Source organism: Aricia agestis, chromosome 4 (genome assembly GCF_905147365.1).
Source record: "Aricia agestis chromosome 4, ilAriAges1.1, whole genome shotgun sequence".
Classification (NCBI taxonomy): Eukaryota; Metazoa; Arthropoda; class Insecta; order Lepidoptera; family Lycaenidae; genus Aricia; species Aricia agestis.
The window spans coordinates 21,785,810-21,802,410 of NC_056409.1; the positions used below are offsets into that span (position 1 = coordinate 21,785,810).

The window sequence follows — 16,601 nt, forward strand, 5'->3', positions numbered from 1 at the left end:
TACACACTATCCACCATGGTCCATGACAATAGCTTGTTATATTATGTTAACCAAATTATATTATGCTAGCTTGTGCCCGCAGATTTGCTTGCTTCTACCTCTAATATTAGTCTCCTATCGAACCCTTGTCTTCTGACTTCATAGTTCATATCGTTCCGGTTATGTCGTGTCGGTCTCGTGACTGTTTGATATTTACTACATAATATTTATTTTGCGCAATACGATCGCCAATTTCAGACATGCATGAATACCGGTGATAATGAGTCGCTGAATAGTTAATATTGCGTTAAAGCCGACGTTGAAATAACGCAGTTGCTCGGACAATATTAAAATATGTACAAATATGTCGTCTACCATCGCGAAATGTGTGGAAATTCATGCCTTCAGTCACAAAAAAATATGTAATTTATAGACTGAGATAAAAATTTTCATTTGCTTCCTTGTCTCTTTAAGTTTTTAAACTTTAACGGTCTTACTACAAAATATTTAAACACCCGTTGAACAGTTGATTAGTGAAAAATTCAGTACAAAATGGTCTTAAAACAACTGTTCAACAGATGTTTAATCTTTTGTGGTATGACCGTAAATGTTTTGGTTTATGTGTATAATGCACAGTATAATGAATAATGATTAATCTGAAGCCTTTCCAAAAGAGTATTTATCCAAGTTGTCATTACTTATCACGACGAAGTTCAAAAGCTTCTCTGGTTGCTTAGATATTTTTATATTATGTAATCCCATCATTTTTTAACTGCGTCGGTAGCGATTGCAATTTGACTAAAAGCTCAAAATTATTGTCATGAAATTTTTTACATTTTTTTTTTCTTTTTGTGAAACTTTTGTAATCAAACATGCTACTTCGAATGCAATTATACTTGTATTCAAAACTTGTGTGTCCTAATCGTTAAGTTATTCAGTTTCGTTAACAGTGTACGCGTCAAGCGACGCATATTTTTATATTACACACTCGATGTTAAATTATCATATTCAAACGATTGAAAGCGAATTATAAATGCTAATAAACCGCCGATTATGAGTTATAGCCTTTTGGCCGTCGGAGCGGCGGACATAGAGCTACAATTTATTCCACATGTCACAATCTTACCGAATGGTATTTTTTATCAATGAAACCTTACGAGTTACGTCACTTATTCAAATATTGATAACAAATATATGCTAATCGCTTTATCTATTACAAAATGGTAATAAGTCAAAGGTGCAGGCTTTCAACTTCCTGTGTTAGGCAACCTGCGTACTGATCGCGATGGTAAAATGGACATAGTCGATTCGAAGCTTCTTAAAAATTGGATAAATAATTATTAATTATTATTTGTGTCGTTCCGATACTTTGTAGAATTAAAAAAAACTGTTATTAATAAATAAATATCAATTTTTAACAATTGTAGCAACTTTTCTATTTCAACAAAAAACTCTGCTTTTTCATGCATTGAAGCATTTTTGCACGTTTGTTTTAAACAGTTTTTAAAGGATCACTTTATTTTTTAAATTTTGGTTACCCTAGTCAATATAATACCTAAAAATGTATCAAATTATTGTTACATCAGAATAGCGTATCACAATCGTCGTAAGTACAACCACCGTATTCCTTTCGCCCTTACTACTACAACAACAAGGATCACGAGTGACAGCGTCCGCGGCAGTACGGCCATTTGTCAAATTAATGGTGCGGGCTCAGGCGGGGCACCTGATAGCCGTGACGTCACGATAACAGCACCCACAGAAGGAGAGATAGGAGCCCCAGGGATTGCAAGCTCGGCTTTATTCCGAATGACGAGGTTTTCCCCGTATTTGGTCCTGCCCCTTATAATCTCTAGTATTGATAGGAGTCAAGGTTTTTGAGGTTGCTGATACAAGACCTAAAGTAACAAGAAGCGCTTAGTGGTCAAATTATAATATTAGACTGGACTGGGAAGCTTAAGAATCTTGTCCATAATCATTCGAAACTTTATCGATAAGAAAATTTACTCCAGGCTTCGTAGCTTAAAAAATCCTGTAGTCTTTTCTACGTAACACACAGCTTGTGTTACCATAGTAAATATTATTATTTTATAAATAAGTGGAAACTTCTGAAGACTAGTCTAGTAGCCGTATTTAGCATTAGTATAGGAGAGTAAACACTAAAAAGTAAACAGCACAATGATGATATCAGTAATTAGAAGGTTGGTTGTGGCAATCCATCACGGCCATTAGTTCGCACGGCCGCCGCGGCGCTGCTGTCGCCCTCATTAGCGGTTATCCCCGCAACTGTTATGGAAGCCTGGTACACGTTACATGTACTCTAAAGTCTAAACGCACTAAATCGAAACCTATTTTTCCAGAAGTTTTCATAAAAATGTCCATGAGCAATCACTACAATTTTTCTGTAAAAGTTTTGTATGAAAATCTCTACCATCTCTTGTTGCTTCCATATAAACTCCCCGAGTGGGTCCCGAATTTATGTATTTAATCCCTTGTTTATAACGAATGCCATCTGTTGCCAGCGAATAACAGTTTGCACCTCAACCCTTTGCGAATATATTTAATAGGGAATAAATTGGTGCGCGTCAAACAATCAGAACAGTATGGCGCCTATCACCGTCCTGCCCGTTTGCGGTGGGAAACTCCTTATCGGGCCCAACTATTTTCATAACCGACAACATAAATGTGAGTAGGGTGTCCAATATCCCACTTTTGTACATGGTAACACAGTTTCGCAAAGTTTTAACTTCGTAATGCTTCTCTTTGTTCGCTTCCTCTGCTTCCTCTGTGTTCGAGCCCCAACTCGTGCCCTTCTGTGGCGATTGTAATATAAGACGACCAATTGCGCTCGCACAGACATAATACCTTGATCATTATGTAATATTGTGACATGGGAGAAGCAATAAATCGCGCTAGAAGAAATCAGTGCAATGACGTAACGCACCCTCTAGGTGGCGCCCTCACAATTAGCGCCATGTGTCGTGGAGGTCGGGGTCAGACGGATGTAATCACCACCGGCCACCAGGCGCCCAGGATTAAGGCGTTCTCCTTATTGACATGTCATCTGTGCCGCCTGGGGACGACCTACAGTCCAAATTGCGTCTAAAGTTGCAGTTTACAACTACCCTCAAGATACTTCCGTTTGCCTCGGGCGATAAAAATAAACTAGCGAAATAACAAGCCAAAAGATAATCAAACTCAACAATAACAAACAGTCGCAAACGGAGATAAAGCGATAGGCAATATTCCAACGGTCCACTCCTGATCCCCTGGTTATAATAATTTACTGGTCACACCTATAATTGCCTGATTTAGGGCAGTTTCTATGCGTCGTCGCGGCCGGCGGATTTCATGAAAAATATTTATCGTTCGGCCGGAGCCGGCCGGATTATAAGAATTTGTACGTGATGCTGCGGCCCTAATACATACGGGGGCCACAAATCAAACCGATCGCGCGGAACTTCTCGACGCTAAGTAACGAGCTCAGATATCGTCGCGTCGTCGGCGTCATTCGGCGTCAAATCGTGCCAACTAATCAGAAACTCGCTTCCCTCTAGTCTCCGATGCTTTTCAGCAAAAATTACGGTTTTCCAAACGTCGGCGCGCCGAATTTAATAATAAATGAATGGTTTTAGGTAAATAATAACGTAATTAATATTATGCTAATATTTCATGGTTTGGATCTCGTCCATGCAATGGTTGGTGTCATAGTAATTTATCTGGTCATATATCATTTGGAAAAATATGTACACACCGCACGTGATTTATTCACTATTTAATTCTAGCTTTGATTATATTAAAATATTTTAGTTGCATGTAAGTGTAACGTTAACAAATATAATAAAAGCTGTTAGCATTAGCACTAACTAGAAAAAAAGTAACGAAAAAGCTTGAGATAGACCATTTTTAATCATTGGTAATATTACCTTTAGTAAATCTATCGTAAGCCTTTTTTTTATACGAGGTAGACAATATTTTTACACTCTCAATTAGAACAGAAAAAAATACGAACGAATACTACATGTACCTGACTTAATAGAATATTTGAATGTAAACAAAGTAACTTTTACATCTTTCTACGTTACCCATTTTTAAGTTACATTTACGAATCGCACAAATAAAAACAAACGCATCGAATCGCGAATCAATTAATCTGATGTTATTGACAAGTGGATTTTTGGGATTCGACAGTCATTTGTTATCGCGGAAAATTATTCACCCTTCCCGGGGAAAAGTCCGGGAAAGTCCCGCGACAAACAACACTATTGATTAACATTTCTTATACCCTATTTACAAGGAGCTATCGGCTTGCGATAAATATTGGCGCAGACATAAGTCTCGAGAAAAATAAAGAGATCGTTCAACGCTCATGGTGTAGGGTTGCGTGATTTTTTTAAGAAGAAATCGTGAATGAAATTTCATTAAAATAAATAGAACAAACATTTTTTTTTTCTGAATTTGCAGCAAATACTTTGAGAAAGTCCTACGTGTTGACCTACCGGTTCGGGAAATAACCCGGCGAGAAGAGCCGGAGAAGAAACTCACACTGTAGCTCCGTGTGCTCCTTTAGCAAAAAATGGAAATCTGAAGCTAGTAACAAAACAGCCGAGCCATACATAATATTATTAACTTGCTTAACTTAGGGTCAGTAGATTTAGGCCGTGTACATTCAGAAGCTTGGCTCTACATGAGATCTCATATCTTTTTCACAGGGAACTTTATGTGATCGTCTCGGCAACATTCTACAAGAAATGTTTTTAGTAGGATTTCAGTTCTTTTTGTATGTTGGTTCTTGTAAGTAAGTATTTATGCACGTGCACCCAGATTAACAATGTTTCAACATACAGAAGTCACAACTCACAACAAACTAGAAGTAACTTAGATTTTTGTGACAAAATGGCTGTTGAAAATTCGTTTATTACCAGGAGCGCAGGAGGCTATCAGCGGCTTTATGAAAACTAATGCCTTAATTTGGCGACTACGAGCGCTGTCACCCCCGGCCGGCCGGCCCCGGATTACGCCGCGATAAAACTGAGACTATCAGTAATTTGAATTGTTCACAACACTAAGCTATTGAAACTATACCTTTTTAGCACGTGTTGGGAACTTTTAATTCCATATTTCTATTAAAAATTTACTTATGTAGAAAAGTCATAAACTCTACAAATCTCATATTTTCTTCTTGTTAGTCTTTTAGTTAAATACGCGATTAGTTAGACATGTTATTATTAATTATTATCTTAAGTTACATGAATTATGAAAGTTGTAACTTCGTAGTAACGTTGGCAGTTTTCACGTAAAAATGAAAATGACGTCATCAGCGAAATACATCATATGTATTAAAATTGGAAGAATATGTAGAGTCGGTCTCACATTATCCAAACCTAAAATACTATAAAAAATATTTTTTATAGATTATTATCATTTTAAATATTTTGCTTTTTGCTCCTTACACGAATCTACGTTTTAATATAATGCTATACACTAGGGTGTAAGTACATTATTTAATAAGGGAACTATCGGGGGTTGGGGGGTGCTCCTTAATTAGGGCGGGCGGAATTTATCGCCCAGCTACACCTCACCCCGGCTCACCTGTTCCTCCGTTTGTTTTGCCCAACGTCCGGAACGCCGAATGTTTGCACACCATTTGGACAATTCTCGAATGAAAAAGTTGAATGGAAACTAGCAAAAGGTGTTAAAATAAAATGTCAATTTGTATGATAGAGTCCTCAAGTTATCAATGTTAAATGTTAGTTAATGATTCATCATAAAACGGATGTTATGATACCTCTTTTGCAAGGAAAATTTTATTTGTTATCTTGAAATCTCTATTCAAAGCTAAGCTATATGAAATCATAATGCTAATCAATATAAAGTTGTAGAAAAGGTAAATTCGAATGCGAAATTTATTTGAGCAGTATTTGGAGTTGTAGAGGTGTGACGCAATAAATAACCAAGGCCCGCCTTAAACTCGGCGCTGGAAACGACCCCCTTATTTAATTCGCTCGCAGGTAATTAAAATCCAAAAACTTCGGGACAAAATTAAATTTTATTCGACTCGGAATCACAATTAAGACTGTTTACTCATTCCACGCAGGGAGGACTTGACGTTACGTTAGACTTTAGAGGAAAGAGGGTTGTGTTTTTGAGTATGTTTATCAGATTATAAGATTCTACCAAAGATTAGCAGATTTAAGTATCTGATTAAGAACAAAATTTGAGAATATTATAGATTCTTAGAGTAATTTTAACTGCTTTTACAGCTTTTGAAAAATATATTGTTTTTTAAGTTACTATCTGGATTTGATGTTTAAATAAGCATGTAAAATTACCATGGCTACCGGATACTCAACTGACTCGAACAACTTAAATATAAATGGATATGGGATGAGAATAACATAATTTCGGAGGAACACGCCTAGTTTTTGACCAAATCGTACAAACAAGTATATTTCACAATACCTCTGCGACCCTCCAGCCCGCGGCCCCCGGCCCTCCGGCCAACCGAAACAGCCCACGAACGTGTTCCCGGAACTAAATGGCCCTTTTAACTTTTCCTATTTAGGGAAAGGCCGAGAAAATCTCACAATAATATTAGTAATAATAATAGATATGTACCGGGGTATCATGGGCTCGAGTGGCTCCATTATCATAACGTTGCCTTGACCACCGGACGGAAAAATAAACGGACTAGTGCTGAAGTACACAAATTGTCTTTCAAATACAGTTTAGGTAAGGTACCGGCGCGGCGGTATAAACAACTTTAGGCTCCGGAAACTTATGCACCATTGATCAAATGTATTAGAAACAGTGACAATAACAGTCTCATAACATCCAACGTCACCCTTTCTCCGGTTACAATGAGATTAAATCTCATTACAATTAGTCGCATTTGCATTCGGAACGCATTCATCATGGCGGGCGTTTTTCGCGCCGATGCGATAGCTACAAGGAATTACAACCCTTCGCCGGCACGGCATTAGCGGCCAGATGAGTGCATGATTTATCGAGTCATCTGGGGTCCACCGGACCCGTACACAAAATGTCGCACTCGGTCCTCCTGATATGATCCCATAGATTCGAAAAATGTCATTAAGTGAAGTCTTATAGGATTATGATACCATAATATGAATAGTAATGGAACACGAATGGAACTGGTTATAAAAGATTTATGATATTTATTTTAATTTCTTTTGTGACGATGTCGAAGAACTATTAATGTTATGAATACATCGATATATAAAATACAGTTTATATACGTATGTGATCATAATGACAAATAGGGAAAACGCTTATTTCACAAATTTAAATCCCAAATCTCATATTAACGAGTCATAAATCATGTCCATCTAATATATTTAGTAAAGTCAATTACGAAATCGCCGATATTAGTCAACATAATGGCCGTAATGCAATTCGTAGCAGAAACACAGCAATATCAATTTCAACTGTCAAAATTAATGCAAGGAACGGCCCCGGTGCGTCGTAAAAGTTGCCTTTTTCCCTCTCCCAGCGGGCGGGCGGGGCCTGCGGGACCCGGCTGCAGATGAACAGTTAATGAACTAATCTTTGTATTAACAATACATTAGTCGCATCGGACGCTCGTAATTACGACCCTACGAGGGCCAACCCTTCCCGATCGAACGCTTTCGACCTTTAAATTGCTTATAATTTTCGCCGAGACCCCCGAGTCTATGTTCTCGGACTCTCGGTGCTTTCGACTCAATTTAAAATGTTAAATGCCGGTTTAGTTGAGAGTATTTACGACAGCTTTAGTCTATACGAGCGTTAATTCAATCGAAACTCAAATAGTCGAAATGAAACAACATCGGTCCTCTATACGAATTGGACATACAATATTCATACGGCACGCTGTTCACGTGTAAAATATAATGTATCGGGGATTGGTAATACAAATCGGATCACAAACCAATCGGCGGCGGCGGCGCGGCGCGATACGTATTGACAGTTCATTTGGGAATGTATCCGCGCGCGTTACTTATTCACCCGCGCAAGTAATTGCCACGTAACGTAACTTATATGTGAGCCTCGTGCTTTGATATTATGGATACTTTTCTGTTACAACGCTAACGTCATAACAGAAAAGTATCCATAAAGAATCTAAATCCTCTTTGCTTTTCTGGAACCCTGATCTCATATTGTATGCGTCTAATGTGTATATTCCCATGTGTGTGATTTTGATGTTATATTGACGTGTCCTTTTCTTTTCAGGTTTATCAACGCGAGACGTAGGATAGTACAGCCAATGATCGACCAGTCTAATAGAGCAGGTAACATTTTTCTTATACGAACATAACATTAAAATCACACAACCACACAAACACCATCACACATAACAATAATCTAATCAGAATGTCGTTACTTCTCCCATACCAAAAACTTGAAAGCTACAACTAGGACCTACGACACGTTAAACAAAGTAAAAGAATCATCGATCACTCCGACATTCGGCGAAACCTTTAACGACAATAGGGAATAGCGCATCGAATAGATCAAACCGTGCCCATTGAAATTCGCCGCCGCAAACGACTTTGAAGTCCACAATCGAGTTACTGACCGTCTCATAGTGTATGCAGGCTGCAGGCCCCCGGGACTGCTGACCACCGGGGTCCGACGCCGGTGAAAAATTGTTCACCACTTACGGTGGCTTAGACTGTACGTTATGTCGATGGGAAATTCATGAGGTGTGCGTGAAGTTTTTAGGTAATGAAGCAGAGCCATGTAGAATGTTAGTCACTCGTCCAATCTATACTAATATTAATATTATAAAGCGGAAGAGTTTGTTTGCTTGTTTGTTTGAACGCACTTATCTCTGGAACTACTGGCCCGATTTGAAAAATTATTTCAGTGTTAGATAGCCCATTTATCGAGGAAGGATATAAGGCTATATATTATCGTGCTAAGACTAATAGGAGCGAAGAAACAGAGCAAAATGTGGAAAAAAAAACGGGGTAAAGTATTTGAAAGGGCTTATCTCCCGAATTACTGGAGCATTTTTTATGTTATTTGGCACAGATATAGAGAGTACCACTTGAAGAGACATACAGAAGGCTATTTTTTGTGTTAAAATGAACGTACATTTTACGTAAAATTCCTAATTTACGCGGGCGAAGCCGCGCGGAACGTCTAGTTGATTATAAAATTATTGAGTAATGCCTATTCAAAGATGAACATAAAATAAGGTGCGTAAAAGAATGAGTAACATAAGCAAAGTAATCATTGCAAAAAGCTAATGCTATTCATGGGAAGAAAAGAACACGAGCAAGAAAAATAATGCGATCATAATTTCCCCGGGCAAACAGCTCCATATCGCCGCTAACCGGCGGCAGTTCGCGTCCATGTTCGGCCATATTTGAAAGCATTTAAAAACAGTCTCCAACGTTAAATAAAAAGAACGATTCCGTTCCGTAATTGTAGCAGTCCATAAAACGTACCCGAAGCAAAAATTCCTCCGGGAAGAGGAAAAAAAGGACATCGCAAAAAGGGCTTACTCTTGCGAACGGAACGCAAGAAGGGTAAAAAGAATAATGTCCGAATTCGTTGACCCGTCCCGAGCCATCCATCACGGCCCCCGGCCCCCTAGATGTGTGCCCCGGCCCCGGCCTAGCGGGGGATTAGATCGCTTTTGTCTCATTTTCTAAAGATATTTGTGACAAAAATGTAATAAAACACCGTCAGCAGTTCCGGAGATCTATCTGCCCGTTAGCCAGATTTCATTAACATACGGACGCCAGACAATAAAATTGGCCGCCGGTCAGCGGAGCATCGATCAGGCGACGTCGGAGCGCCCGCAGGACTCCTCATCGATCCGATAAACGTCTGCAAGACGACGTACATTGACGACGCGTAAGTTAAAGTAGTCGACGGCGGGCACCTTCGGGGAGTAATGTAGTAATTACAATTCGGTTGTCGCGCATTACCGGCGTAAGTAGCGCGCCGTCGGCCGCGTGTTTACGGCCAGCTAATGAATTTATTATAAGGGCATAAATTGCCCTCTGATGCGTCGCCATTACGCGCGACTCTGTAAATTACAATTCGCGCTATCCGCCGCCACCGACCAATCGTTTATTCGGCTTTTCGCGGGGATTAATCCGACGTTCTGCAGTTTATTAAAAACGTAATACGGGGAGGCGTAATATTATTTGTGTCGCTCATCTACTGCTAATTACGAATAATGATTATTATCATTACTCATTCGTGACTCGTGTCCGAATTTCGGAAGTCCGAACTTCCAAGTTTCGGAAATAATTTCATGCTATTCGTGAGGTAGTGAAGGCTTTTTAGGAATTTAAAAATCGAGTAAAGCGGTCCGCAAAAAACTAATAGAGTACAGCGCGGTAAGATGTACGCACCGGGAATACATAAACAGAGGGCGATTGGAAGCCGGCTTGACCGCAGGAAATGCGGGAGCCATTTTCTTTAGCCGATTGCCAAAACAATTTTCCATCCCCACTTTTCCATTTTCCGTCGTCGGCAAACTTGGCGGCATCCGCCGGGAATATTTAGAATTCTGCCCCCGCTTTATGCGCTGTCTGTTTTAGAGTGCACCGTGCAACACCGCCGCCTCCAAAACTCCGTCCCCGATACTTAAGACAATGGAACGATGCAGACCATGTTTATTAACATTATACGATTCGCTAATGTATTCGGACTGGAACTGTGGCACAAAAGAATAATTTTTGGAGCGGTATCTAGGCGGAACTAGGTACAATAAAATACCTATGGAAAATATTAGGCGAGCCGTGTTTACGAGAAGCGGGGCCACTTCACCGTTAATCGCATTACTCACGGCGCACAAACAGGGAAACTCCTGAACTCCTGATAGTGCAAAAAGAAGGAATATTTCTGAGATTAGTGAGCCGTACTTCCCGTGCTCCGGGACCGGGGAACAGGAAATAATAACAGGTCCCGAGAACAAGAGGGCCGAGCTACCGGGAAACTATGATTTAGGGAGCGGTAATCAACGCCGCCGTACATCACGCCGAGAACTACTCCGTGCGGCGCGGCGACAGACCGACTATCAGGCGCGGTCGAAGGGGGGGGGGGGACATGACCCCCCAAAATCTAAGGTGAAATTGAAATATCTCAAAATCTTGCCAAATAATAAAAGTGTAGTGACTAGTGAGTGACCCCCTCCAAAACTTCAGGCTGCGACCGCGCCTGCCGACTAGCAACTGTTGTGCAGACGTGCACTTTTTAACAGTTCGCAGGCCTCGCTGAATTAATCTTCTAGCCGTTAAAACTTAAAACGTTTCCCACCCGCGATAAATATTTATATGAAATGAATCCGGAACGAGCGAGCGAGTCGACGGAACGTAACGATAATTTTTTAAATTAATCAGCTCGAGAAACGAACGATCGCGTGCGGAGGATGCCACTGGAAATATTCAAAGTGCATTAGAAATATTGTATTGTTATCGCACCCGGGCACGGAACGCCGGCGGAACAATGTTGACTGAGTACATGCAAGAGGAGACGTCTTACTGTCTAAGTGTATCCTTGTTGGTGCTAGCAGGTGCTACCAAGGTAATACATGGCAGAATTAGTAGATTTAATCACTAATCTGCAAGTCATTTTTTACTTTCCATTACAGACACTAGTTTATAGTTCCGTAGTAGAGTCCTAATTTTGACCGAACTGCAGAACTTAAAAAAGCAATTGGTAAAAAGCATTTCGGGCAGTAGTGCGGCGGCGCGGTGTTTGCCGGGCGTGTGCAATGGCGCGTGCCACCATAAAGGCGGAGGAAGGCGGAAATCGCCGTCAATAATGGCCGAACACCATTAGTTTACGATTGATAATCCCGCCATATATCGCCGGAAGGCATAACAGTTTTGTGGCAAAATTGAGCGAACTCCTATATCGACAATCGACATTATTTTTTTCCGTCGCCGTCGAAACTTCTGAATAAGTCTTGTTAACATTAATGGCGTCTTCCGCTCGCGTGTTTGTTTGGAAGTTCGTATACATGTATATTGTATGCGGCATGAGTAACGATACTGTTGCTAGGAGCGTGCTGGAACAACGAGTGCGTTCGTTCCGAGAACAGTTTTTCAAATTAGTCAAGTCTATCGTGAACACACGGAGACAAAAAACGCGCACGCATCATGCAACACACATTACAATAGTTTAGAATTACATTTAATTATTTATTATAAATAAAGTGAGCGGCGCTCGGCCGTGACAGATTATAAATTGTGTTGGTGCGTATTTTTTCTTGTCATAATTCTAATCTCTCTCCATATTCATGTGTGACCGTTGACCGCACGGAGTCGACTTGACCTTTTGTCGTTTTGCTGTTATTTTGTGACACCAGACGCGATGTAGCTTCGATTCCTACGGTGGTATAGAAGGGTTATCGTATTGTGAATTATGGCAATATCTGATCACGTGACACGATACACATTTTTTACAACATGGTACTTCAGATACTCGATGCTTTTACTGTTACTGTTACAAGAAAAGTATTGTTTTCACATTTCTATGGTCTTTTCATAGCTCCAACAACAAGTAGGCAACACTAGATCAGCATCAAATGTTACTCTATTGTAAGGGTGGGTTGCACCAGAGGCGTAGTTATAGTTAAGGTTAAGGTTATCGTCGAATATGGCGTCCATTATGGACTTTTACTAGGGATTTGACAGTTCATTTGACATTTTGTTATGCTTAAAGCGAAAGTTATAGTTAAAGTAAGTTGGTGCAACCCACCCTAAGTGTTTACATCTGCACTCTAAACTGTCTACTCTACATACTCACTTTACATTATATTACCCAATAGTTTCTTTGAGAGTTATGGTCCTATACATTCAGCACCCTTGTAGCTTTCCTAATCCTACACACAACGATAGAACTGCACAGTTCACAACAATATATATTTATGTAATTGTGCGCTGCGGCCTGCGGCCAAACTGCGCAGTCGTATCGCCTCACCCCGGCGTCAACGCCAGGCCTAATTAACCGCTCAGTGTTCTACCCGGCAGTGTTCCCGCACGCCGGCCCGAGCGGCGCGTACAGCCCCGAGGCCACGATGGGATACATGATGGACGGCCAGCAGATGATGCACAGGCCGCCCACCGACCCCGCCTTCCACCAGGGCTACTACCCCGCGGAGTACTACGGACACCATCTTTAATCCTTGTACATGTGAGTCTTTGATTTTACCTCTAGCAGTACTACGGTTATACCTATAACATTATATCTATTCACCTTCTCCTCGACTGTCCTGCTCTACTACAGAGCAGGAACAGGCACCTTGGTCGCCACGAATACTCATCCACAGAGGAAATTCGTGGCACCAACCCCAACCATATAGTTCAATTTATGAGCAGTATAGGGTTGGGGATGATACTCTAGTGCGAAGGAGTCACAATAGATCCTCATGGGTCGCAGTGACGTCAGGGCTACAGAGACCTGCCTTCTTTAATTAAAAAAACTATGGTTATGTTAATATTTGTTTGTCGTAGGAAATAATGATTTAAATAATTTCTTAGAAATATGATTGTTTACAAATCCTAAGAGTTGAAGATAAAGACACTTGTGCTATTTAATTACTTATGGTAAATGTGACTAGTAGGTGTTTTTTAAAAAGTCTTTATCGGTTGTAATTTTTTTTGTTAATCCAATTTTGTAGCCCTTATTCTCATTTCCACCTAATTTGTATGTTTCGATCTAATGTGTTTTTTATTTATTTCCAGAGTGGGTAACCATCGTTCGGCCCAGCTCGCTGAGGCCGACGCGTCAGGGTCGCCGCCCACCGCCGCCGAAGCCGCCGCGGCGCGAGGCGCCCGCACAGGAGAACGATGCTAACATGTACATAAAAACAATCATTTTGTAATATTTGAAACAGTATACGATCTCCTAAATTAAGATTTAAAGTCAACTCTAATGTTAATGTAAATTTACGAAGTGACGATTGGACGCTGTATTATACGAACGTACGCGAGCGCGACGTGAGAACAATATTATCACTCGGTACTATAGCGGAGATGAACGTAACAATAAAAGGTTTGATAGTTATCGTATAAATATTTATAGCTAATTGTGTATTGTTACTACGTAAATATAAATAAATAATTGATTAGTTGTAAGTTGTAACTATCACTCGACGGAGCACGAGACGGCGGTAATAGAAATGGGACTTTTTTGTAAAGGAGTTGCGTACGTAGTAGGTTTGTAATTAGCCTCTTTCGACGGGCCGGCGGCCGGGGCGCCGTAGGCCGCTGCGGTGCCGCAGTCGCAGCGTCGCCCCGGCCGTCGGTGCCTACCTTAATCGTTGGGAACAACCGTTTTCGTTTATTTTGAACGCCTTTCGAACGTCTCGCTTCTGTTACCAAACAGTTTTACGACGAAACAATTCGAATGTCAATTTCACAGTAACGTTAAATCGACCCGATCGCTATTTTCTTTACAGACAAAGGACATATCTTCGAATTATATTATATATAGTATATATTATATTTATGTATAGCGTCACCTCGCCTTGGTGTTCAATCGTGTAGCACAATTTGTAACCGATGTATACGAGTATAAAACCATATTTTACACTGTTGCGATGAGATTTTTAAATCTATTTACGTGTATACCGATGCGATCGCCCTCGACGATCGAAGCTACGTCTTCAAAGACGGAATAAATGAGTATTAAAAAAGCGCGCGCCCTATCTGATTAAATTTTGAAAATGGAATCCGAGTAGGAAACGACCGATCGGATTCGGCGCGTCGTCGCCCGCGCAGGCGCTACGGCGCGGTGCGGGTCCGCGTTCACTATTTTGTTACCTGTATATTGCGTACGGTCGCCGGTCGCCGCGACCGCCCGCGACCGCCCGCGACCGAACCGAGTGTGAGTCGTGAGGTAATGCACATTACCAGCCTTATCAAGTATACGAGCGGAGCTCGCCGGGCCGGCCGAGCTTTACGTAGCGGACACAGGTCGATGTGATCGTTTCAAATTAATTATAGATATTGAAATAATATAAAAATATAATGTATAAAGATTTCGGAAACCCGAATATAAGCTCCATAGCGTAGGACACGAATTTCCCAGAGATTACTAGACGGATCGAGTTGTGTTTTAGTATGTACTTCACCTGCGGACGTACGACACACGTGTCGCGCCCCGGCCGGTGCGACCGCCTCCATCGTGTCCCTCGGCGACCGCCGTAGTCCTCGGCGAGGGAGCGCGGAGTCACCCGAGAGACGTTAAGGCCGCGGTCGCACCCCCCCTAGGTTTTCTACTGCAGCGAAATTCACAAAATATGTATTATTTTTACTACACCAGATTTGTAATAGTTATGTAATATTTCGCTCAATAATTACATCTTAAGAATCAAAGCGTTTTACTTCATCCGATGCTCAAAGATATTGTAAATGGAGGCCTCGGCGTCGCTGCCTGTTAAACTATGAAACCGGTGATTTGTCAAGTAACTAATAATAAGCTCAGTATTTGGACTTAACCAAAATGAAAGTCTATTTTCGGCTTCTACTAGTTTATGCAACATTATTGTAGCTTAATTCCTTGTACGATTCAGCCTTTCAGCAACAAAAAACATAATTGTCAAACAAACGTTGTATTCGTTGGTTTTACATTTAATGAGAATACCAGTTTGTTGTTTGAAAGAAAACAGACTGGATCGAATGGGACACGAAGATGCATTAATTTTGCATTAAAATATCGATTCTTATTAAACAGTAAGTGACGTCGAGGTCTCTATTAAATTAGAATTTCGTTGATGTTGAAACTGTGTATTGAAATTTTCCACAACTTAATCGCAGTCGCTTCTAACTTTTGTAAATAACGCGTTGTATAGACCGTTCGGTGCCGGGTTTGGTTCTTATTGTTTCTGTATATTACACCTTCGGTAGTCTAGATTGGTTGTCCGCACTGCGGCTTTTCAATGCGTTGTTAAATCGCAATCATATATTTTAAACTCTTATTAATAAAGAAACGCGGCGTATATCTGTATACGGTCTTGTTGTCTTTGACAAATCAAAAGATCGCATGACATGGACAACACAACTTGAATTGTTTTACGCTGCGAAAATATCTTTATTAGTAAGGGATATAAAATAGTACGGACAATACCGCACTAAAATCACGCGGTTGATTAAAAAAATTGCGATTAAGACCAGCGTTATTACAACGAAACCGCGCGTTGAGAAACCGCTGTGCGGACGGGCCCCTGCGGTTTTTTTCTTCGTATGTATATGTATTATATGAGCTAGGAGTCTGTACATATAGCTGTTATGTCCCGGCCGCGGCCGTTTCTATTGTTTTGATGACGACATAGTCCGGCCGACGGGACGAGGACTACGGTCGGCATTATGAATGCTACGAATTGTGTAAAAAATATTAAAAAAATACTGAAAAAAAAATATTTTGTTTCATTTCTACGTGGAGCTATACGTGGGAGAGCCATACCAAATACCACGTTCTCACAGAAAACCGGCGTGAAACAGCGCTTGCGCTGTGTTTCGCCGAGTGAGTGAGTTTACCGGAGGCCCAATCCCCTACCCTACTCCCTTCCCTGTCCTCCCCTATTCCCTTCCCTTCCCTCTCCTATTACCCTATTCCCTCTTAAAAAAGGCCGGCAACGCACTTGCAGCTCT

At 40.8% G+C, this 16,601-nt stretch overlaps 1 protein-coding gene across 6 annotated transcripts in view; it reads left to right on the forward strand.

The window, feature by feature from the left end:
• LOC121725855 (homeobox protein homothorax) overlaps nt 1–16,361 on the forward strand; it is a 252,442-nt gene extending 236,081 nt beyond the window's left edge. For 3 of the 6 annotated variants that reach the window (XM_042112982.1, XM_042112985.1, XM_042112984.1), the window contains 3 exons: nt 8,212–8,270; nt 12,963–13,140; nt 13,692–16,361. In XM_042112982.1, the coding sequence (XP_041968916.1) occupies nt 8,212–8,270; nt 12,963–13,129 (226 nt within the window). In that variant the 3' untranslated portion in view covers nt 13,130–13,140; nt 13,692–16,361. Of the gene's footprint in view, nt 1–8,211; nt 8,271–12,962; nt 13,145–13,691 lie in introns of all 6 variants that reach the window. The other 3 variants (XM_042112987.1, XM_042112988.1, XM_042112983.1) reach the window with 2 other exon arrangements.
• Nucleotides 16,362–16,601: the final 240 nt, after the last annotated feature.